General features: G+C 40.5%; 2 protein-coding genes across 4 annotated transcripts in view; one reads left to right on the top strand and one right to left on the bottom strand.

Annotated features, from left to right (window-relative positions):
* The window catches only part of LOC125233221, a 59,201-nt gene extending 55,842 nt beyond the window's left edge, over positions 1-3,359 (top strand). For both annotated transcript variants that reach the window (XM_048139137.1, XM_048139136.1), the window contains exon 7: positions 3,112-3,359. In XM_048139137.1, the coding sequence (XP_047995094.1) occupies positions 3,112-3,215 (104 nt within the window). In that variant the 3' untranslated portion in view covers positions 3,216-3,359. The remainder of the gene's footprint in view (positions 1-3,111) is intronic.
* A 1,951-nt stretch (positions 3,360-5,310) lies between these two features.
* Positions 5,311-24,954, bottom strand: LOC125233179 (Usher syndrome type-1G protein homolog). Of its 2 annotated transcripts, XM_048139071.1 has the most exons (10): positions 24,618-24,954; positions 12,313-12,456; positions 10,806-10,947; positions 10,559-10,638; positions 9,826-10,052; positions 9,137-9,297; positions 8,639-8,805; positions 7,961-8,083; positions 7,721-7,854; positions 5,311-7,344 (listed from the first exon to the last, which is right to left on the bottom strand). In XM_048139071.1, exons 1-10 carry the CDS (start codon positions 24,638-24,640, stop codon positions 7,073-7,075), a joined length of 1,473 nt encoding a protein of 490 aa, XP_047995028.1. In that variant the 5' UTR covers positions 24,641-24,954; the 3' UTR covers positions 5,311-7,072. The 2 variants fall into 2 exon arrangements, with proteins under 2 accessions (XP_047995028.1, XP_047995027.1); XM_048139070.1 differs by lacking the exon at positions 10,559-10,638 and having other exon boundaries at positions 10,726-10,947.
* Positions 24,955-25,594: the final 640 nt, after the last annotated feature.

The following is a 25,594-nucleotide window of genomic DNA, read 5'->3' as shown; positions in this document are numbered from 1 at the left end:
GTTCCCACCGAACATGAGGCTCACATCCGTGGTTACTTAGATAAACCTTAATTGCCTATCCTATTTCCACAAATCTGTCAAAAATTAATATTAATGAATGTGTTTATAGTGTGAGAAGGAAATAGTAGAACCAAGGACGATTATAAAGGACCAGCAGAGTCCATACTAAATACCGTACCCCGTTGGCAGCCGTAAATCTATGTCACTAGATGTCACTAAGAGTGTCATTTGAATAAAAATGTCGTTTTTTTTTTTTAAATACGCACGCGGTAGTTCAACGGCGTTACAAGTGATACAGTGAAAAGTATATAGATGACGCTAGGGGCCCGTGTCATGTTTCAGTCCCTGTTTACAACGCAAGCCATCGTTCTTATTTTGAATTATGACAATCATGCAAAAGAGTACCATACTGTCAAATTTTCTATCTCTTTCATTTTGAGCGTGACGTCAATGATTAGTAATATTACTTTCAATATATTTAAAATTTAGATTTTAATTAGGCCATTTCGAACGGTGTTTATGATAGTCAACATGATATCTATATATCATGTTGACAATCAATCTCCTGACCGTCTCGCTCATGCCAATCCTATCCTATATTTGAACGAGTGCGACCGAAACAGTTGAGTATTATTGAAGATTTTTGAATGTCTAAAATCTTATTGGTAGTTGTTGAAAACCCGCTTTTTCCATAAAGTGTTGGCGCGACGTCAAGTGGGTGATAGGCGTACGAGCAAGTACGCGTTGGATGGTCGACTACTATGCGCAGCGGTTTTTACGCGTACTTACGGTGACACACAATCGAAAAAGGTCGTCGAGCCATAAGTACGCATACCTGCTCGTATCGTACCTACGTTTATCACCCACTTCAGACTGCGTTTCGATCGGCGTTTAGCGACAATGATTATCAGCTCGGCTTCATGGCTTTACGAACCTTAGCTCGGACCATCGAATATGAAACTTATAAACTTCTTTATACACAAGGGTATAAAGAAGTTTATAACCAGGTGCTCCATGACACCATTGCACCAATCTGTCGCCAGCACCGCTACACTTCAACGGCCAAGTCACACAACATCCATACTAATATTATAAATGGGAAAGTGTGTGTGTCTGTTTGTTTGTCCATCTTTCACTGCAAAACGGAGCGACGTATTGACGTGATTTTTTAAGTGGAGATAGTTGAAGGGATGGAAAGTGACATAGGCTACTTTTTGTCTCTTTTTATATCCCCCCACTTCCTTAGAATGGAGGATGGAAGTTTGTGGAGAGATTTTCGAATTTAACGCGAGCGAAGCCGCGGGAAAAGTCTAGTTAACTATAATTATAAAGAAATCGCAGTAAGGAACTTTATGTAGATTTCATTACTTTTTAGAGATAAACAAGCAGCTCCATCGAGACGGCTATTTTTTACAGAATGTTTTTGGTGGGATATACATAGGCATAGGTATATAACACTAACAAGGTATCTATTGTCTTAGTCCGTTTTCACATTATCCGAACCGATATCGGATGTCGGAAGGATTTAAATGGAAAAAATCCAAGATAGCGCCTGTAATGTATGGGGTATCAGTCCTACATCCGATATCGGATCGGATAATGTGAAAACGCATTTAGTCTCATTAATTATTACTTATGTCAGAGTTTCACTAATTATTTCCTTTTATTAATTTATTATCTCAGTTTAGGTTTATACGAGTACCAAACGAGTAGTATACGAGTAGAAAATATATTACCAAAACAATACAAACTATCATTAATTTATTATAAAAACGTAATCCAAAGTGCCACACCTGGCGGCCTAACTATCCGCGTTGTGTCCAAGACGAAGCCTGACCGACGAAGCTTAGCAAGTCTCTCTACATGTTAGCTGAAATACTGTCAAACCATTCACTGTGATTACTCAGATTATTATAAGCAAAATGATCTTCGAATGAACTTTCTGGACAATTGAGATGCATGGGCGCAGTCGAAACCAGCTCGCCCCTTCAGCCGTGTCCCGTTGAAAATCGGAAAGATTCTTTTCCTTAGCACATTTAATGTTTACAAATTGGATTCGCCTTCTGTCACCTAAACTGGTAATTTTATGTATGAGGTCATTGGTCATACAATTATTAATTTATACAGTTATTAATTCTGTATCTCTACTCGCATTGCTGCTGCGATTCTAAAATATTTAATATCCATATATTATGAATATTCAATAAATCATACAATGACATTTGTGATGTGACATGGATGTCAGATGTCACATCTGTTGGCACAATGATTGCGTTTTGTTGAACGTATTTGAGCTCAACATATAGGTTTATTATCACTAAGTATATTATATTAATGAACAACGAAACGGATGTGACATTTTCCTAGTCCACCAACGTCATCTAGTCATTTTATTTGGCAATAATTAGACAACATGCGAACAAACTTAGCCAGCGAAGTGATCACAACTACGTCGAGGCCGACCAAAAAATATAATTTGTAAAAATTGTGTTTTGAGCCAATATTTTGATATTAAAATAAAGTTTTCTGATAGTTATTCATAGTATAATATAAAAACAAGTAAAAATATGTGTGAAAATATGTTTTTTTCTACTCCCGGGTTACGAAACAACGCCATCTAGTTTTAAAGCAAAAACTAAGCTTTTTTCAGGGGTACGCTTTTTTGTATGGGCTATATCAGTCTAGTATTAAATGGTCCTTGGTAGAACATTAGGGTCGTCGCATTCGAATCATATAACTATAAGAAAATGCGACGATGTTGCCACTTTTTAAATTCTACTTTTCTTCTTACCAGACTGTAGCAGTCTTGCAAGATAATAACATATTCATTTAAAACCATCCAGATAAACATCCAATTTAAATCATTAAAACAAAGAATATCAAACACAAACACAAAAAATCTGTTGTAAATATTTTTTCAGTCTACGTCATGGTAAAATTTTGCTTTGGGTTCGCTTGGTGAATATTTGTATTTTTAGAGAAATATATTTTTGTTCCAATACCTAAATGATATTTGAAGTAAAGTTTCATAAGTTACTTTCACCAAATTTTTTTTTGAGGATTTAATTTGAACGTAGGCCACCAGGCTAAAGGTACATTGTGATATTTCAGTGTACCCGCAAAAGCAGCAGTACGCGTACGCGGGCTACCCGCCGCCGCAGGCGTACCCCGGCCCCTACTACCACGGCTCGCAGTACGGGCCCTACAACTACTGAGCATGCGACCAGATGAGGGAACTAGTGGCGGCGCACTTCAGCAACGCGCCCGCCCCGCAGGCGCCCGCGCGCAACCTCGAGCGCCACGACAGCCTGCTCACCTTCAACTCGCACCGCCGCCTCCGCCGCCCCAAGCTCGGCGACCGCAGGGTCTACCGGCCCGTGCGCCGGCACACGCTCTCCCGCATCGACGAGACGCCGCCGCAGACCCTCCGGACCCGCTCCAAGAGTCTGCAGCACTCCACCGACTTCTCCTCCACCCGGCCCATCCTCCGCTCGCGGTCCAACATCTCGGCCGACACGAGCAGGAGCGTGCCCGTCTGCAACGAGAGCCACGAGATCGAGAATCAGAACGAGTGCCACAGCCCGCAGTATGCGGAGCCTAAAGGCTACGACTCGGCCTCGTCGTACGACCGGCCGGCCTCGATGAGCGATCTGCCGATTATGGTGCCGGTGGACCCCGCGACCGGGGCCTACATCCCGTACCCGGAGTACTCGTACTACAACGACGAAGGGCGCGGCCGCTGGTGGAAGTACAACAGGCGAGTCGGGCGAGCGTCTGCGAAGCACAGCAATTTGTATCTAGCGTTCATGTACTGACGCGCGGGCGAAGGAGCGACGTTCCGAGTTTCGACGAATGCCGTCATAGTGTAGCGATCCCACCCATGGTTTTTCGATAAGTCTCCCTCTCAAAGCAATCGTGGTCTTCCGATGGGTGGCCCGAATCTGGTTGAAAAGTGATAAATCTGTTACTATTGGCACGATTTTTTTGGCCGATGGAGTGATTCGATTCGGGCTCCATCCTCCGCGCGGGACTGTTTCGACGTCGGTAGATTTTTACTAGTTAAGAGCTATTTTATTTGACTGACATTTTCGTCTGTGGACGTCGAGACGCGATCCCGTCCGGAGGTGTCCGACATATAGTTAATTCTGCAAGTTCAATTCGTTTGATAACTCCCGGCCCCTGAGCACGGCTTTTCGAAACTCCGACACAGCTGGTCTCTTCAAAACGCGATGTGATGTTACTTCGAACAAACGTCTCTGTTACGAATTTAGTTAATAACGATATTTTACAAGGTGTACTTATTCGAAAGTAGTTTAGTAAGAAGTGTCACCACTCCGCCATAAGTGTGTCGACGCAAACAAATGTAGAGGTAGGATCAGTCGTAAGCGATTCACAATTTGTAAAGGATAATACAAAGAACAAGTTCTATATATGTATTGGAATGGTGTGCCTTATGACGTCAATGCTCATTTATATTGAAAAGTAGAATAAACTAGCAACTGGTAATAGTTAATTTTATTCAATATATTGTACGAGGAGGTACCTACCTACTTATTATATTATAAAGGCAACACAAGGTAATTCTGGATTATTTTTTAGTTTTTAATACGTTTCAAATTAATAAATTCTCTCATGTATTGTAGGTGTTTGGATGATTGTGTACCGTTTGGTATGAGTGAAACGTGACTGAGGATCCCGATCCGTCCTGTGTCGTCAGTTCTAAAAAATATTTACTATTCTACCTTACTTAAATATCTACTTCATCGTTAGTGCAATAGAGTTGATAAACAGTTTTGAGTAAGGTAGAAATTTAAATATGTACTTTGAACCTGACTGTACCTAGTCTTCGTCAATAATTTTAAAGCTCACAATTTGCCGCAAATAGTCTTAATTTTTTTGGTTAATTATTGAGCTTTTTTTTATTGCCGCTGACTGTGATCTATATAAGTGATTTTTCCGAGCGTTTCTGGTAATTTTAATGTATTTAAATAAAATCGGTTGTCAAATAGAAAAGGTACTGGACCAACTAGTTAAGTCGCAAATGTGTAAATTAATTTAGGGTACGTCGTCGTTTTACGAGAGTAGAGATTTGTAGAATTATATTACAAGCGATAATTGATATTGTATTTAAAATTTCCAAATTAAATTTTTAATGAAATATACCTTGTTTAATTTTATCACTAAGCCTTCACCACAAATAACGCAGGTAGGTAGGCAGGTACTTATTCAAAATTTTTAGAATTAAGTCGATGAATTAATTATTAACTTCGAGGTAATAAATGAGTAGTAGGTAGCAAATAAAAATCTAACTGATCGTATAAAAAATATATTTAAAAATGTACAAAAATATTTTATGGCGACACATGGGTAAATTGTCACTAGACTTGACATGATTTTTGTGGTTCTTATCACATTTTACAAATTAATACTTAAATAATATATCTCAATCAGTACCATGAATTCATACAATATGATATGTTCCTAGGTTCCTACATAAACATGAAATAAATGTCACATACAAAGAAAAAGTGACCAAGGTCTCCGAGTGTCCCAAGCTGGAACCAGCGTCCTCCCTTTACCGGACGGATGCCTGAACCACTCGGACATCGGATCACGAAGACAAGGGTCGAAAATTCCAAGTATATTACATAGTAGTGTGACTGTTTAAAGATACAAATGAAAATATTTTCTATGAAAATAATTTATTTGTTGCTAGAGTATGCTCCTACATCACAAAGAATAAGATGTAGTTTGTGACATGTGACTTAACATCATAACATCAGTGAATTGAGCATTTTTAGGTATCCTTTGGCCTATTGGCAATGGAACTGCATCGCCACATACCTACGTTGGTGCAATAACTAGGTATTGAAAGACACTTTGTAAAATCATGGTAATGATTGTTACAGTTAACTAATATACATATAAATTCATTAAACAATAAAAAATGGAATGCATTAACGCCTGACACACGAAAAAAGTGCAAAAATACAAAACATAATAATAGTCAACTATATGGTTCTTTTAAAATTTCACTTGGCAATGTAGGCATTAGGTAATTTCAGAAAATCTCAGAGTAAGTAAATCTTACTTATCATTGAAAGGGTGGATGTATTAATATATAAGTCGGTAAAGATACCTCATGAAGCTGTAACAGTGGCGTATACTGCGCTATAAGGCAAACAGAATAAAGAAAAATGACCTAAACAATTACGCCATATTATATGAAATTTTCCACGAAATAGTTTTTGAATAAGTAGTAGAACGATAGGTACTCAGAAATTGGATAAGTCCCATTTATACGCCGCGAGGACTTGTATTATTGCAGATACGAAATAGAATGAATTTTATCTACGCACCTAAAGGACAAAACACTAATGTAATTAATTAATGACATATAATTTCCTGATCCACCGAAATGGTTTTTTTTATTATTATTATAAATGACCTTACTCTTGGCCACGGACTAGCCAAGTCAAAGGCAAAAACGTGGCCTACGATGGAGTGAGCTCACCCAGAAGATGCCTGTTCTGTTCACCCTTGATTAGAAGGTTTGATACGACGGGTGATATAAGCTTTTTTTTATAAATAGGCAAGTTTATATAGCAGAATCAATAATGACGCCCCGATTGCTGAGCGCCTGCTTTCTCTCCTGCACGGCGGTGACCAGTTTCCTGTAAGGGCCGAGCGGGGGGCCAAGGACTTCATGTCGCTCTCCGTCAGCAGCATGAGCGCGTCCAGGTCGATCTGCTCGTCCTTCAGCTTCTGCACATATTGTGCGAGGCCCACGCTGTGAGGAAACGTAGCCAGTCATCTCATCATCTGGTGTCATTATATGTTAGTGTGTAGCTCCTTCATTGGGTGTTATTATGATATGATACATTGATATTTAACTACCAAATACCTACAGAGTAAAATCAAGATGACTAAATACTGTAATAAAACGAAAATGGCTTGGGGCGTCTAGTAGGCAAGCTTTATAGCCGGTCAAACAAATTTGTAACTAAGAAAAGTCTTGAAAATTTCTATGGAATTATTAATTTTGTGGTGACGGAAATACTTTGGCCAGACTTTAAATAGCCGAATCAATAATAACGCCCGGATTGCTGAGCGCCTGTTTCCTCTCCTGCACGGCGGTGACCAGTTTCCTGTAAGGGCCGAGCGGTAGGCCCAGTGACTTCATGTCGCTCTCGGTCAGCAGCATGAGCGCGTCCAGGTCGATCTGCTCGTCCTTCAGTTTCTGCACGTATTGCGCGAGGCCCCACGCTGTGAGGAAACGCTCGAGAGATGCGTATCCCGAGTCATCTGCTTCGCCTTCTTCGTCGGATGTTATTGTTGAGCTCTCTGAAACGGTAAGAAGGGTAGTTGGTAGACACAATGCTATGTGAAGTAGGGTAAATCAAAGCTCACATTGTGACATTTGTTTGTGATCAAAGTAACTAAAGGTTCAAATTACTTGATCCATATGTTAGTACTCGTGCGGGATGCGGGAAGTTTATATCAATAACTACTTATTTGCTTTACTACCGCCTGGCTAGGAGTGTAATTGAACGTTGTACTCGTATGTACACTATGTACCATATTGTCGACTGGCGCGCGGCCTACGAGCCCGCAGAGCCGATGAATATGTCTTCGTCGGGTGCGTCACCCACAGATAGTACCCCCAGTAAATGTTTTAATCAGTCGTTTGTGGCAACAGTGAAAGTACAGGCTAACATACCTGACTGCGCGGAGTTCCATTCAGCTGGTTGGTAGGCGTGGCGCGCGGCCAGTGAGCCCGCGGATCCGATGGACATGTCTTCGCCTGGTGCTCCGCCCGCGGGAAGTGCTCCTAGTGTTGCTGTTATTGATCGCCTGTGGACAGAGTACACAGGTATACTACGGTATACTACTATTAGAAAGCTGCTTGAAGACAATGATTATATGGTATTTAAAAAACATTGTTTCTTATTTCACTAACCGGAAAGCGACGCTCCCGAATCCAGGGCGGTCGAATATGCTGGCGGGTTCCTGCAGTAGAACCTCCTGGCCGATGCCGCTGTCTTCCCCTTGTGCCGCTGTAAAATCAGGCTGGCTCAGTGATCTGGAAAAAGGAACATGACACATTTATTACGAATAATGGGCTATTGACTAATGTCGAAACCAGTTTAATTTTGAAATTAGAAGGTTAACTAAACTAGAAAAAGTTTTATGCAATTTAGTCGAAATCATTCACAATCATATATATTCCAGGACCTCTTGAAGACCTGAAGATGATAGTGTCGTCCGATGACACATTAGGACAAGGTGACTCGCCTACCGCCGGCGCCTGTTGGAACATTTTGTCGAGTTCGTAAACAGTACTGGCGCCGAAGTTTCACATGTTGGATTCCAGGACCTCTGAAGAGTTGGTAAGATCTTGGAGTCGTCACACACACACTAGGATCGTCACTAGGATGGTGACTCACGGAGTACGTAAATGGTTGCCGCTCCGTAGAAGTTTCGTTTGTTGGAATACGTTGTTTTGAGTTCACCACGAGCCTGAGAGCCGGCGCCGCAGGTTCCCTCGTACATAACCTCATGAGTCAAATTCCAGAACCTCTTGAAGGAGGGATCCTGATGGAATTGTAAGATGATAGACTAGAACTAGGTGGCTCACCTAGTAAGTGGTTGTCGCTCCGTCTGCGCTTGTTGGAACACGTTGTTGAGTTCGCCGCGAGCCTGAGGGCCGGCGCCGAAGGTCCCCACGTACATGACCTCAGAGTCGCGCCTCACGCCGCTCAGTGACGTCACGGATCGCCGGCCGCCGTGCTCCACCTCACCAACCTGTTGTAAAAAAAAACAATCGCACATTGAATTTACAGGTGTTCTTACATACAGGCAACAGTGGCGAAAAACTACCGGCCTGGCCAGGTAGAAGTTGGAGCGAGACACTGCGATGGGACCTTTTGTGGGAAGTATCAGGATAGAATAGGTCCGCGAGTTTTAAGTTTGGGGCAAACTATACCGACTATAGTTTTTGTTTGTCATTAAAATATTATTTATAAATGACAGTTCAAGTACAATAGGTGAGTTCAGTACTTTCGTTCTTAAGGGGTCCTACACGGTTAAAATTACGATAAGTATTTAAAGCAGATGAGCTGCAGTTAAGGTATACCTTGAAATCATCAGTGGGCCCAGCGCGACCCACAGTGCCGTTCTTCAGCTTGCTAGCCAAAGCCTTCTTGTAAACAGCACCGCGACCGCGGGCGCCGGAGTTTACTGTCCCGACTAAGGCACTGTACGTTGGTCGGGGCTGCTCGTCGGCGAGTAAGTTACCTGGAAAACAAATCAAATGCTTAGAAAAGAGGTTGAGTCCAACCTTACACTTATTTTTGGCTTTGCTGTGTGTGTGAGAGAGATAGAGTGATATCACGCACTGACTGTAAAATAAACCGGTAAATGAAAAATATCAATTCTCTCCGAGCCAATACCAGTAGTTCAAAGCCTCATATTCCATAGGCTTCTTCTTCATTTTATTTACACAATTTTGAAGATGTGGGCGCGTAAATAAACAAGGGTAAAAGTCATCAATCATCATCATTCTCCTTTCGTTATCCCGGCATTTGCCACGGCTCACGTGAGCCTGAGGTCCGCTTTGGCAACTAATCCCAAGATTTGGCGCAAACACTATTTTTACGAAAGCAACTGCCATCTGACCTTTCAACCCGAAGGGAAACTAGACCTTATTGGAATTAAAATTCATCAATATTATCATAAAACATTGTAGTTCATGTGGAAGCCGGGAAGTGGAATAAATATTGTACCAAACGCCGAAAAATAAGACCAAATGATAGTAGAACTAACCCTGACTTGTGGACCTGGTCATCTTCTGCTTGAGTGCCATGAGCACGGTGCTGGGCCTATGGGGCATTGTGGACACATCCTCGTTGTACCCCTGGTCCCACTCCTTCGCCAACTTCTTTAGTTCCTTCTCAGCCATAATCTCAGCTTTGCTCTGTCGCTTTTGGTATTGTTTATGAGATTTTTCGTGGTCTTTCTTAGCTTTCTCTTTCATGGATTTCGCCTTTTTTCTGTAAAAAGAAATCGTTTCGAAAATTATCTTCAACAGTGTATTGGCCTATGCCCTTTGCCACCGTTCTTGCGTTGAGAAAAAATAAGAAATGAGAGCAGTTTAAAATAGTAGCCCTACTGCCTGTTTTGAAACAATGTTTTAGGTATTTGGTTTTGGTTGATACTGAGAGAAAAGTGTGCCTTCATTTTAATCTATGTAATTAGGTCCTTAATAAAAGAACGAGCTGACGAGAATTGTGTTTACGAAGGTGCATTGGACAGCCTCCTTGTTATTTTAGCTGCGAAGTTTCCTGGTGTCATAATCTTATTGGGTCCAGTTCCAGAGGTGACAAAACATGCCTGATTCGTACTCCAACTTAGCCGTGGCCTGATCCAGGAACCTCAGTATGCCGTCCCTGTCGTTAATGGCCGCGAGTTCCTGCGGCGTGTGTCCGTCCACGCCCATGGTGTACACATTCACCCCGAAGTTTCCAAAGGTAACAAAATATGCCTGATTCGTACTCACTTATCGTTATTCTCCAACTTAGCCGTGGCCTGATCCAGGAACCTCAGTATGTCGTCCCTCCCGTTGATGGCCGCGAGTTCCTGCGGCGTGTGTTCGTCCACGTCCATGGTGTACACATTCGCCCCGAAGTTTCCAGAGGTAACAAAATATGCCTGATTCGTACTCACTTATCGTTATTCTCCAACTTCGCTGTAGCCTGATCCAGGAACCTCAGTATGTCGTCCCTCCCGTTGATGGCCGCGAGTTCCTGCGCCGTGTGTCCGTCCACGTCCATGGTGTACACATTCGCCCCGAAGTTCACCAGGAACGTGACGCATTCCTTGTGGCCCCGCGCGGAGGCGAGGTGCAGCGCTGTGTTACCGAAGTAATCTGCTTTGTCGGGTTCTCCTCTGAAACCAATCATTATTAACTTTTAATAGTTATTTGTTATACAAGGGGGCAAAGTTGTATTTTAACGCCGAGTGTGGAATTTAAAAACGAGCAAGTGAAAGGATTCTATAGTTGAATACATTTCTAAGTATTAGTTTCCTCATTTGGACGAGTGGACCTTGTAGTTATTAATCCCTCATCGGCCTATGGATCGTAACATTGATAATACATTAATTAGGGCCACTTGCACCGCCCGCTTAACTCCAGTTCAGTGGGCTATCAACTGTCAAATTCCATATAAAATGGTGGGTTAACCTCTGGTTAACCCTCCTTTGTCGGTGGTGCAAGTGACCCTTACAAACATGTATACAGCGTGTGGATTCCATACGGGCGAATAATGTATGATGTTATAGTATCTGATTATACGAATCGTATAGGATAATAATTTTGTTAAAAAGTGTTATTAATTAAGAGTAACTAATTTCTTTAGTCTGACCAAGCAGCAATGTACGCCGTCCAACTTAATTTTACATGACATAAACGTCATGTCGTAATGACGTTTAGGAGGTACGCTAATTGGTGTGGACGTAATACATTGCGTGCTGAATTATTATGTATGAAAAGAAAATTCTCATCTATTTAAAAAAAAAAACATGTAGTCAGGCTCTTTAGGTCCGATACTAATCGTTATTAAGATATTCGCCCGTATAGAATACACACGCTGTATGTATAAGAATCAACAGTCTCATATAGCAACATTACTTATTTCAATAAAGTCATAGGCTCATAGGTACTATCGAGACTTGGCTCCCTGTCACTGTAATCTTTATCATTCGATGGTAATAAATTTCTAGCTATTAATGACGTATTTATTGCTGCACTTATGTTGTAACGCAGAATCGCTTAATCACTCCGTATCGATACGGATGCGAATATGTACTTTGTGTTACAAATAATTTAACTTTTAGCTTCCGTAGCTAAATAGCATTTCTGCGACGCGAAACGAAAACGAAACACCGCGAAATGTCTCTGTCGCGCCAATATGCAAAAGCGATAGAGATAGATATCTACGAGCGTTTCGTGAGCGTTTGGGCCATTCGGCAACGTACCTAGACTCGTTGATATACGGAACTCGTCATCGTTGTAAATTTCCTTAACTTTTAACCTCTCACAAATAATCCAGTAGTTACACGAAATTGAATATCAACCTTGAGCTGAGAAGCATACGCTGCGCGTCTTCGGGTATCTTGTGATAGTAAACCATAGACGTCATACCGGAATAAACCTATTCTGTTGTTTTCCTTATCATCTCCACTTCTCGCATTAACCATTTCCCAGTAGTTGGCCATGTCATATATCGGATTATATTTGTGATGAATACCAACCCTCGGCCACACAGCAGCCGCAGCGCTTCCACGTGGCCCTCAAAAGCGGCCCACAGGGTGGGCGTCATGCCAGACTCGTCCTTGTTATTGCATTCCTTGCGCGTCGCCTCGCGAAGCACCTCCAGCAGGCCGTCTTTGGCCGCCCTGAAATCCAAAAATACAATCGTTAAGACTGCAAATTGTATGGGAACTGCACGCTGATTGACAGTCAACCAATCTGAATCCTAGGCCAATGTAGAACCCTTTCACAGTAAAAGTCAAACTGACTTCTATAGCGAATAAAGCACGGTGTCAATACGACAGGGTTCTAGGGTGGCCTAGGATTCTAATTGGTTGACAGTACGCCAACTGCAATACGTCAGTGCGCAGTCGGTATCGGCCCTTAGAGGTATGTACCTATTGATATTTTATCGTCAGGGTTAAGCTATGTCGCGATTCAGGGCGTGTGAAAGAAGAGTTCGAGCAAGCGCCTCTTTTCCACAACTAGTGAGCAAGTAGAACCCCGCCTTTATTGCGGGGTTAATGTGATATATCATGATAATCATCATGTATAAGTATGTGTATCGTGTATGTCATGTTATTCGTGAAACGGAAATAATACGTAGCTAATAAAAAGTAAAGCATAGTGTTCGTTGTGAAGCCCCTACGCTTAATTTCCTTGAGACTGATTTTTGCTTCCGGTATTAACAATTTTGTATAATTATAATATTTGGAATATTATTTCGATAATCATATACGTGATATTAGATAAGACGAACGGCTTGTTGTTAAAACGGCTTTTATTGAAGTACCTATATATCATGGTGTTATCTTTTTTTTACAGCATTATAACATTAACGATTAGGTTTGATATCTGAGACAATAATAATATCTGATGTCATCATCGGTCATAAAAGGAAAGCTCGAATGAAGTTCATTACGAATGAACCTTTACGGCTCAGCCACGACATTGGTCTATTAAGCGCGACAGCGGTGAGCGGCGGCCATACATTGGAGCGAGACACAACGATAGGACTTTTCATTTGCACGTATGGCTGCCGCTCACCGCTGTCGCGATTAGACCAATGTCGTGGCCGGGCCGTTAGGTATTGAAGTTGTGTCTAATATAGATATATTTTTTTATTTTTTATTAGCCTATATGATGTCCCACTGCTGGGCAAAGGCCTCCCCTTCCTTTCTCCAGTCCTCACGGTTTAATGCCCGCTCTTGCCAGTCTCTGCAAATTACGTCGAGGTCGTCCCGCCATCTCTTCTTTGGTCGTCCTCTGCCCCGGCTAATTTGCGGTAACCATCACTCAGTCGTCACTTTGGCGCACCGTTCCGGGTGCATCCGGCAAACATGTCCTGCCCAATCCCACTTAAGTTTGGCTGTCTTAGCACCCACATCTATTAAACCAGTTTTGGAGCGCAGTTCGGTGTTTAGGCAATAGATAAATTAAAAGTGGAAAAATTCACTGTCTTGAATCCGTGACCGCTGGATCGTTAGATTCGTTAACCCAGTGCTCTTCCATCTAAGCTACCAAGACGCCAACGAACACAGCCAATATTTCCACCTCATGGCAATATAGGTCCATACCATACCCTAGTGACAAACTTCGGAAACGGCAGCGGTGTTTCTTTACCCTTAAATGCATAGTGATCATGCATTGCTGACTCTATTGACATCACCTCACCACACACTGCCTCGTAGTGCCCGCGCACTTAACGAGTGCTCGCGATAAAACCCTCGCTGCGTCGGGAGGCCCCAAGGGAGTCCACCCACGTACGGCAGACACCCGGCCAAATCTTTTAAAAGATGCCGTAGAGCACAGTATAAAAAAAAACCGGCCAAGAGCGTGTCGGGCCACGCTCAGTGTAGGGTTCCGTAGTTTTCTGTATTTTTCTCAAAAACTATTGAACCTATCAAGTTCAAAACAATTTTCCTAGAAAGTCTTTATAAAGTTCTACTTTTGTGATTTTTTTTCATATTTTTTAAACATATGGTTCAAAAGTTAGAGGGGGGGACACACTTTTTTTTCCCTTTAGGAGCGATTAATTCCGAAAACATTAATATTTTCAAAAAACGATTTTAGTAAACCATTATTCATTTTTAAATACCTATCCAACAATATATCACACGTTGGGGTTGGAATGAAAAAAATATCAGTCCCCACTTTACATGTAGGGGGGATACCCTAATAAAACATTTTTTCCATTTTTTATTTTCGCACTTTGTCGGCGTGATTGATATACATATTTGTACCAAATTTCAGCTTTCTAGTGCTAACGGTTACTGAGATTATCCGCGGACGGGCGGACGGACGGATGGACAGACAGACAGACATGGCGAAAACTACAAGGGTTCTTAGTTGACTACGGAACCCTAAAAATGACTATTGACAACATGTCAAAATTCAAATTTGAATCTTTGTCAAGGTCATGCATTTAAGGGTTAAACATATGTATTGGAAATCCACCAGCAACGACGCGCTATATTATACTAAATTAATAGCATCATTTGCATACACTTTGCAGACCTCGACCCTCGTCTCTGCTTCATAGGTACTAAATGATCCGAATTGTGTCTAGTGTTACAGTAACGTTTTTTTTGCTTTGTGAGTCGGTAATTTTTTTTTTTTCAAATTCTATACGGAGTCATCATCCTCCTTGCGTTATCCCGGCATTTGCCACGGCTCATGGGAGCCTGGGGTCCGCTTTGTCAACTAATCCCAAGATTCCCGGGGTTCGAACCCGCGACCTCCAGAACGAAAGTCGCACGCACTTACCGCTAGGCTACCAGCGCTTATTAAAAATTCTAAAAAAAAAATTCTATACGGAGTGAAAAATGAAAACACAACATCACCCCCGAACCCCCGATCTTCTTTAATACCTCGGACACTGGCGATCAAATATAAATGAAAGAGGCGCGTTCCTAGCAGACAGTATAAGCTCGTGTAGGTGAACGCGTACTGTGCTTGTATGAGTGAAATATGACAGGTCGACTGTTCGCGTTTTTGACAGGCGGTAACTGTGAGGTAACCGAGAGGGGGTGGGCGGCACTTTCATCGGGGAGCGGGAGTGGCCATACTGTACGATAGTACTCTTTATTATACTGTGCTGTAAGTTACCTAAGTAGATATTTACCTAGTTTCGCTTTACACATCTAATTGAAATACCTCTAATTGCTCTAATTAGGTTACTTCATATCGCCTTCCATGTTGACATGCGTGTAAACAAGAGGCTTATTACTAAGTCGATCAAGCCAAAAAAACTTGCAAGCGATATTCTGAACCCACACCATCCGAGGGAAAGTCACAACAATGAGGTATGGTTCACTTTTCATGACCGAGCTTGTTACGCTGACGATTATGCAATTAATTAACGGCAAGCTACCGCAATTTGGCACCTTTAGAGGATTTTATAATACCAGAGTGCCTAGCCAACTTCACAATCGCTTAGGGACTGTAGCGTAGCGTATCGTATCTATTTCTATCAAACTTCCGTATTAGCGCGATCACGGGACTGTATAATTGGATAAAATAAAAGCTATTTTGTTACGGTGTGGATGCTATTTTTAACCCCCGACGCAAAAACGACGGGGTGTTATAAGTTTGACGTGTCTGTCTGTCTGTCTGTTTGTCTGTCTGTCTATGTGTGTGTCTGGCTGTGGCATCGTAGCTCCCGAACGGATGAACCGATTTAGATTTAGTTTTTTTTGTCTGAAAGCTGAGTTATGTACCTACGCGTTTGACGAAGCCTGCGCTGTGGATTTGGATGATGGTTTGTATGTTTTGAATATGAAATAAAATAAATTAAATATATATTTGTATAATAAATCTATTTGTATAGGGGCTAAGCGTGTCACATTTCGCACCGACATTATTACCGAAATAAGAAATAAAAAATGAAAAATTGGACAAAGTATTCACCAAAAAACTAACTAAATATTTATTAGAAAACACCTTTTATAATATGCAAGAGTTTTTTGAAAGTTAAACTACATTAAATTTAAAAGAGATCTCATAAATATTACTGTAACTTATATAGTTATAAATAAAGATATATCTAGTAATAAGACTAATAAGTTTACTAATTAGAATTTAGATAGTAAGCTAGCAATAAGGATACAAATTTGCAGTGCCCTTACAGGGTTCATAGATGTTCACAAAATAAATACTGTAATAACTTTATGTACCTATGAATTTGCAATAAATTACTGATTACTGATTACTGATTACTTACCTGTGATAGGAAATATGTCTCTGGCCCTTGAGCACATCTCGGACACTGGCGATCAAATATATGAAAGAGGCGCGTTCCTAGCATACAGTCTAAGCTCGTGTAGGTGAACGCGTGCCGTGTTTGTATGAGTGAGATATGACAGGTCGACTGTTCGCGTTTTTGACAGGCGGTAACTGTGAGGTAACCGAGAGGGGGTGGGCGGCACTTTCAGCGGGGAGCAGGAGTGGCCATACTGTACGATAGTGCTCTTTATTATACTGTGCCTTGAGTGTTAATATTTTTTGTGTTAATGCAATTAAATATATACCTATCACTCCTATCAGTATCACATAAAGAGGCATTTTTATTTTCGATGACTTCTACTTATTAAAAGATGACGCGCGAAGACTGAGTATTTAGGTATGTAACTACGGACTACCTTGGCGGTTGGTCAGATTTCGGGCACGCTAAGTAGATGCAAGCAATCTATGGTATACATAACTATATAAAATCGCGTTTCGTTCGCCACATAGCGTCAACGATTGCCACTTCGGCCTTCGGTTAGGACGGCAGTGGAAAGAATTACTCAGGTATCTGACAAGCAATTACCCTGGCTAGATGAAAGCCAAACTGGTTGGTAGCTAGTTTGACGCGTGAGTCCCAGTTTACAATTGCATCGTTAGGTTTTATAAAAGAACACAGAAAAACTTAGAATGGTTCACTTCTGTGTCTTTCTTACTAAATAAAATAAAATAATTTCCATTCATCCATATAAATAAACAGTTCAGCGAAAAAAACATATTTGAATCACAGTCATATAAAGTTTATTACCAGAAATATATGACTAGGTACAAGCCATTTCGCGGAACTTCATTAATTTGAAAAATTATTTTTTTAATTTTGAATCAATAAAGTGAATATTTATCATTAAAATCCTTTAAGACTCAGGGTCTAAAGATTATTCTATATCCTTCAGCATAACTAAAATTAGACAGTTAAATACGATGACGGTAACAGACAAGCATACAGTCACTGTAGCCATGGATGCCTAAAATTCCAATGCATTGCTTGTGAAGTAATCCATATTGTCTTAATATTATATGTACCTTACATGGGAAAATCCGCTTTGACAACTATATTTATTTTTAACCCGCGACGCAAAAACGACGGGGTGTTATAAGTTTGACCTGTCTGTTTGTCTGTCTGTTTGGCTGTCTGTTTGTGTCATCGTAGCTCCCGAACGGATGAACCGATTTAGATTTAGTTTGTTTTGTTTGAAAGCTGAATTAGTAGGGAGTGTTCTTAGCCATGTTTTCTTGAAACGTCTGCTATGTCGGGGGTTTTTTCAAAATTTTAATTTTGTGGTAATGTTATGTGATATAGTGCTGTTGAATGTTGAACCCTTGCAACAATAACCTGCAAGCAGTCATCAGCCACAGGCGTCACCGCGGCAACGGTCCTAAGTCCTAAACCATAACAATCGATAAGCTGATAAAGCGTCGCCACACCAATGTGAACCATAATGCTAGCAGTTTAAGATCATACTTCAGAGACCGCGGAGTAACACCCTCGCCAGGTGTGTGTGCAATGTCCGTAAACATTGCGCTGGTATCAATTAAATTGCATTTGAATAGGCAAGGCTAATAGGGTATGCAGATATGAGTAATTAGGTAAGTTTACCGAAACAGTTTTCCTGTCTACTATGTTTTCAGTTTTTCTCTAGGGCTTAAATCCAACCAGGACAAACAAGAGCAGGACACCTTCGTCATCTTTATACACTCTTTACGTAGGTATCTTAGGAACCCCATATAACCATAATCGGTCGCCGTTCCTACGCAAATCCTCCTATTTTGTGTACACACAGGTCTTCGGGTCTCAATGCTTAGTCGCAGTACGGTCGACGTTTAGTCGCGGCGACCCAAATGGGGACGATTGGTAACAGGCACAAATGGTCACAGAAGTGACAGAAGTGTGCACTACGCGTGCACACATTGTTACCGTTTGGCGACTACTTTCCCAAAATCATTCGTTCATTTCATTCTTTTCAAATGGCGACTGTCAGAGACGTCAAAGTAAAAAAGAAATAAAATCATTTGACATTAAAATGTAATGGCGTAAGAATTTGTTAAAGATAAAATATTGTTTGCATTTGTAATATAATGTGGGCTAATTACCATGGCCAATTAAATTGCTCGAGTGATTTCATAAAATAAGTCTAAATTTATCAACGCGCCATCAATTTACCTCAGTTTAACCAGTAATAATATTATTGACTACTCGGTGTTTGCGTGTTATGTATATTGATTGGTGAAGTTTTAGTGCTCCGGTGCATATACTATACTGAAATAATAAAAATAATGCCTAGAAAACCAATAAAGTTGTTAAAATATGGATTAAGACGGTAATATTCCATGTAAAAAACAGTCGCCAAACGGTCACCAAACGGTCGACAAACGGTCGCAAAATGGTCGCAGCGTACACGCGTGACCGAAAGCAGTGAATATTTATTATATTTTCAAAATGGCTTCATGTATTAATTTTTTCCAGGTATCCTCAAACTTTATAAACAATTAAATATGCCGTCGTACTCAGTTGCCCTCACTAAAAGAAGATTAAAAAAAAATTGTAACGTGCGTATCGAGCTGCTGGGTTGTAAAGGATCGGGGATCATATTATTATGGTCTTCTATAGAGCAACTAGTATTTTGCGGCATTTCACAATTGACACTTGTTGAAGTAGTCGTCATTAATATTACTATCAACATTAATTTCAGCGATCTGTACTTCTTAAGTCAAGATTTTTGTATAGATAAGTGTCTACAAATTTGTAATGTTAAAGAGACATAAATAAAACGTAGTAGAGTAAATAATGTGTTTTTTTGTAACCCAAACAAAATACTTGTAGATACGAGTGCGGAAAAGAGGAAAATCGATACGAGTAGCGATAAATTAATACACGAACGAAGGGAGTGTTTTACTTCGAGACGAGTTGTGAATGTCCTTTTCGCACGTGTATCGTACGACGATTTTCAGTACCTAAATCTAAGCTAAGAGTTTCGACCAGACAAGAAATGAATCATGGCTTGATTTGCTCGCACTACTGCGTTAGAAAAAGCAGCATCTGTACTGAAAAAAAACTATCATTGCGCAACAGAAATTCTATTAATATCACAGTAAATAATTTCATTTGATTCCTACCTTTATTGTGTAAAGCAACACTACACTTCATTTTTATCAATAAGAATTAAAAATTATATATTTAATACATTAAGTAACTATAAAGTGCTTATCTATTTGTATTATCATTCTGCACTTTTCTTAACTTTCCCACATTTCTATAAAATGTCGAAGAGTGCTTAAATGGTCGTCGTCGTTTATTATTATTTAATTCGCTCATATTTAAATGATTCAAAGCAACCAGTCCACAACTTCACAAGACAGTTTGAGAAACCTTCGTATTTCAGATTGTCATTTGCGGATACAGTGGTTTAGGAGCAGTTCGGTAATCAGACCTACACATGTGTGTACAAATTCTGTCAATGTCACTGTCAGAAACCGTTCTGACAGTGACAATGACAGCCACAAATTCGTCCACATGTTGTTACCGTTATGTGTGCAAACGTCGACTAATAAAGTGTCGTTAAAAGTCATTCTGACAGTGACATTGACAGCCACAAATTCGTACACATTTTGTTACCGTAACGAGTGCACACGACGACTACATTTTGTTATTGTATCAATACGGTCGCATTGTTTGCACGACGTTACTACGCGTTATGTCACATTTGACAGTTAGTTACTGATTTGAAGATTTTGCGACTGAAATGGTTGTATGGGACATTCAGTCATTCAGTATGTACCTACATTGTGCATATATTGGATTTCAAGTAAGTACCTAATTATTAATTAATTCCAGTAGGTAGGTACCTGTATTCGTTGCCTGTGGAAGGAAAAATATTCGTTTGAATAACAAGAGTATAATATTAAGTCAGCGTAAATGCTTATTCTCAAAAACTTATGCATGTTTTTATTATGTTAAGCGTTCCCATTGAACCTTTTAAATATAACCACCCCGACACATAGTGGACCGATTTCCATCAAAAATCGCTAAGAACACGTCGATCGATTCATTCTTTCGGGAGCTACGATGCCACAGATAGACACATACAAGACATACAGACAGACATACAATACAAGGCATACAGACAGACAGACACGAAACACCTTGGACATAAAAACAAATAAATACATCAAAGATAAAAATCAGAATTTGCTAACTAACAATGAACAAATTAATGAAAGATGGTTTGATTACTACCAACAACTCCTAAATGAGGAGTTCCCAAATGAAGAAATCACCCCCCTAGACCCAGTGGTAGGACCAATATCCGAAGTTAGCTTCGATGAAACAAAACTCGCAGTGTCAAAAATGAAAAACCACAAAGCCATTGGCCCAGATGAAGTGCCAGTAGACCTATGGAAGAGACTGGGGAGCTCGGCTATCACCTGGCTCACTAAGTTGTTCAATATTGTCCTAGTGACGAAACACATACCCGAGTCGTGGCGCCAGAGCTATTTAGTTCCCTTCTACAAAAATAAAGGGGATGTGGCACAATGTGAAAACTATAGGGGAATAAAATTAACATCACATACACTGAAAGTTTGGGAACGCATTCTAAATACAAGACTCTCTGCTCTATCTAATATATCAGAAAATCAGTTTGGATTTAGAGCATCCAGATCAACCACTGATGCAATAAAGGGCGTTAGAATCCTGATGGAAAAGTATAGACTAAACAAGAAAGACCTACACCTAGCATTTATAGACTTGGAAAAGGCTTTTGACCGTGTGCCTCGCAAACTAGTTTGGCAGGCCCTTAGAGCTCAGAATATACCCGAACACTACGTCCATCTAGTGCAAGACATGTATCACAATGTTACCACGAAGGTCAAAAGCCTGGCTGGGTTAAGCCAATCGTTCGAAGTTAAAGTAGGGGTGCACCAGGGTTCCGCACTAAGCCCGTTGTTATTGAATCTGGTGATGGACTATTTGACAAAGGATATTCAGTCTCCTTTACCCTGGGCTATATTGTACGCCGACGATATAGTGCTGGTAGTCGATTCAGCACAACACCTACAGGAAATGCTGAACACGTGGACGCTTTCATTGGAAACATACAGTCTTAAAGTCAGCCGAAGTAAAACCGAGTATTTAAAGTGCCCATTTAGCGGGCAAATAACATCTGAACCTATATACATCGGGTCGACGCCTATAACGGAAGTGCAAAAATTTAAATACTTGGGCTCCGTATTGTCAACAGACGCCAATATAGACTTAGATGTCAATCACAGAGTGAACGTTGCTTGACAAAAATGGAGATCGTTGACGGGAGTACTTTGTGATCCACGCATGCCCTTAAAAACTAAGGGTAAAGTATATAAGACGGCAGTCCGTCCAGCACTAATGTACGGCTCCGAGTGCTGGGCAGTCAGAAAGTCACACGAGCAGAAGTGCCATGTGACTGAGATGAAAATGTTGAGATGGGCGGGGGGTGTGACTCGAATGGATAAAGTTCGGAACGAGTACATACGGGGAGCTTTAAAGTCGCACCAATCACCGAAAAACTCACCGAAAACCGTCTTAGGTGGTACGGCCACGTGAGCAGACGTAGTGATGATCATGTCGTCAAGGTCGCTTTAAAAATTCCGGAACTAAAGAGAGGCCCTGGCCGTCGCCCGGCGACCTGGTGGTCAAACGTAGAAAAAGACCTCAAACGATCACAGATGTCAAAAGAGACAACCCAAAATAGAGTAGCTTGGCGCAGGAGAGTGAGGAGGCCCGACCCCAAATAAAGGGAACAGGGAAAGAAGAAGAAGAAGAAGAAGACAGACAGACAGACAGACACGTCAAACTCCCGTCGTTTTTGCGTCAGGGCCTCAGGGACTAAAAATGGAACCGCGTAAATATTACCGTACCTATTACTCAACTATTAGTCTAATTTTATACAGGTACCTACTTGTAGATACATAGATAATAGATATTTTAATGGGATGTTGGTGATGTATGAATACTATGAATATGGAAGGGACATTGAACTTGTCATGTTTTCGGTACCGGCCGCCGCCGGGGCACGGAGCGTATCTCCTTCCTATGGCTTCCGGTTCCGAGTACTATACTCTAGTCTATTCAATATACATATAATGTCATTTTATTGGCCCTGGTTTAGCGAATATTAGCTGTTGAAATAAGTACTTATTACCTACAATTTTGTGAAAATTAATGTAATGAGGTAGGCTGTGTAATGGTCTGTTTTAGCCACGTTTTACATAGAGAGTCCACCGGTTATATATCGTAGGCGTGTTCTGTGGATACATGTGGAGAGATGTATATTTACGAGGTGAACAGAAAATTTGATGCAAAGAAGTTTTTACTTTTTATGCAAATGTCCTAACCTAATAGTATTGCTGAATGTACGTCCACCGTCCATGTACGTTATAAACTATGACAAGGTTCTAACTTCTAAAATGGATGAAAATGCTACTGAAGGGGAACACAAAAATATGAAAGGTGAAATGTATATAATGTGTCATAGGCTACGTGTATGTATGCTTTAGGAAGAAAAATAAAAAAATCCCATCTCCAGAACCGTGGCTCCTACCATGGTTCCAATGACGAAATGGAAGGAAATGACACCACAAACACCCCAAAAAAGTTAGTCAGTTCATGTGCGGACAGGCGGACACCCTGTGTATGATAGAAGTAACTACCAGTTGGGCTGTTAGTCTAGCCTAATAGGAGAAAGTGACAATTTTAAATTAATGTCAATTAAGTATGTAACTCAACATTATTCGTGGTCAAACATACACTGTAATAACAGTAAAGTTTATGTTCAGACATGCACTCGAGAAGTGGGGCAGTAGTAGGCAATTAGCTAGGTAGATATCACAATCTGCAAGATTCATCCCTTGACCAACAACATACTAGCCATTGTGCTAGTTTCCGTGCACTTATACATAGTTTTCGTGTACTTGGCGACATTCATTTGAAATATGAAACTTCTTTGCCGCATGGACATAATTAAAATTAATTTCGCAAACAGCAATGGCACCTATTAAAAATTTGTTCCTTTTTGATACGTATACGTGTATTATTTGGTATTCAGCCAAGTGGACAAAAAGAAAAGCATGGACGGAAACTAGTAAAATTACCCTAGGTACTTGCAACTTGCCAGAAGATAGGTAGGTAGGCATGTTTTTATTTTTCCTATGACATCTCTGACTTTATTATCGACCAACATTTGCTAGATTGGCACTGTGCTAATCTCAATTCTTAACCAGGTGTTAACTCTAGTTAACGTTATTGTACCTAGGTACTACTTAATTAGGGATCCGTAGTCAACTAGTTAGGGTTCCGTAGTCAACTAGGAACCTTTATAGTTTCGCCATGTCTGTCTGTCCGTCCGTCCGCAGATAATCTCAGTAACCGTAAGCACCAGAAAGCTGAAATTTGGTACCAATATGTATATCAATCACGCCAACAAAGTGCAAAAATAAAAAATGGAAAAATATGTTTTATTAGGGTACCCCCCCTGGCCCCCCTACGTGTAAAGTGGGGGCGGACTTTTTTTTTCATCTAACCCCAACGTGTGATATATTGTTGGATAGGTATTTAAAAATGAATAAGGGTTTACTAAGATCGTTTTTTGATAATATTGATATTTTCGGAAATAATCGCTCCTAAAAGAAAAAAAAGTGCGTCCCCCCCTCTAACTTTTGAACCATATGTTTAAAAAATATGAAAAAAATCACAAAAGTAGAAATTTATAAAGACTTTCTAGGAAAATTATTTTGAACTTGATAGGTTTAGTAGTTTTTGAGAAAAATACGGAAAACTACGGAACCCTACACTGAGCTTGGCCCGACACGCTCTTGGTCGGTTTTTTTTTGTTATTATCAAATTATGAAAATACCAGGTAAGTATTAAATATAATTTCTTAAAATCGTGGTATGCAGGTAAGGATAACGATAACATTATCAACTATTATTATCACATAGGTAGGTATATCATTAAATCTTATCAAACGGACCAAGTGGACAGGACACTTACTTATGGAACCTGTCTGTAGTCATCTTGGATTCCAGTGAAACACTAACAATAAACACAGCTCATTTTAGAAACACTGTTCACACAAAACACCGCAAAATTTGATAACACGGGAAAGTTTCTACTTTGTCACACTTCCGAAATTAATTTTACGGGAAAACTTAGTTCAACTCTTAAAACACTTCAATTAAACTTTGCATTAACTTTGAGATAGTCACTGTATATTATACGACACAGCATTGCACACCTGTTTCATTCACTAGTGAGAAATTAATCTATTGTTTTGCATAGAACAACACTCTGGTCGCAGGCGACCACTACACGCTGTCATATGGTGAGTGAACTGACGAGAAAAAAAAACTGAATGGTAGGAACAGCCACGATTCAATGACCTCTTCGTAAACCGCGCCACCTAGCTGCCACCGTCGGAACTAGAATGTTGTGTGGCGAGTAGAGCGTGAACGAGATTAACGAGATAAAGCCACCTGTCGGCAGGTAGCACACAACATTATCTGATGATAAAATTCTGTTACGAGCAAAACACACCGGTACGTCCTATAATACATATTAAGCGAACATCATTACACTTACTTCGCTGGACTGCTCAGGACGTTCAGAATCAGGAGTCACCTTAACTGGGCCTCATCGATTTATCCATTTCCGGCCGGACGTCCCCCAGTTGGTCGCCCTAGGGAACTGCACCAGCTGAATACACTATACTACCATCCCATCCATAGCCCAACCAACGAAGGCAGTGTCCAACTGTCCAAAAATGACAAAACTGTAAAAATGTAGCTACTTTTGCCCAGTCGCAGTTTTTGTTCGCAGCGAAAAAATATTCCTTGGTTCTTTCTTGTATTGTTGAATTAGACATCGTTTATAGTTTTCAACATAGGTTTTCAATGACGTACATAAAAGCATCATAAAAGATTTTTTTCTTTAATAGATCGGTCCAAACAAGCATACCTACATGTTTGGGT

The sequence above is a fragment of the Leguminivora glycinivorella genome, chromosome 14 (genome assembly GCF_023078275.1).
Source record: "Leguminivora glycinivorella isolate SPB_JAAS2020 chromosome 14, LegGlyc_1.1, whole genome shotgun sequence".
Classification (NCBI taxonomy): domain Eukaryota; kingdom Metazoa; phylum Arthropoda; class Insecta; order Lepidoptera; family Tortricidae; genus Leguminivora; species Leguminivora glycinivorella.
This window is presented reverse-complemented; position numbering and strand designations above follow the sequence as displayed.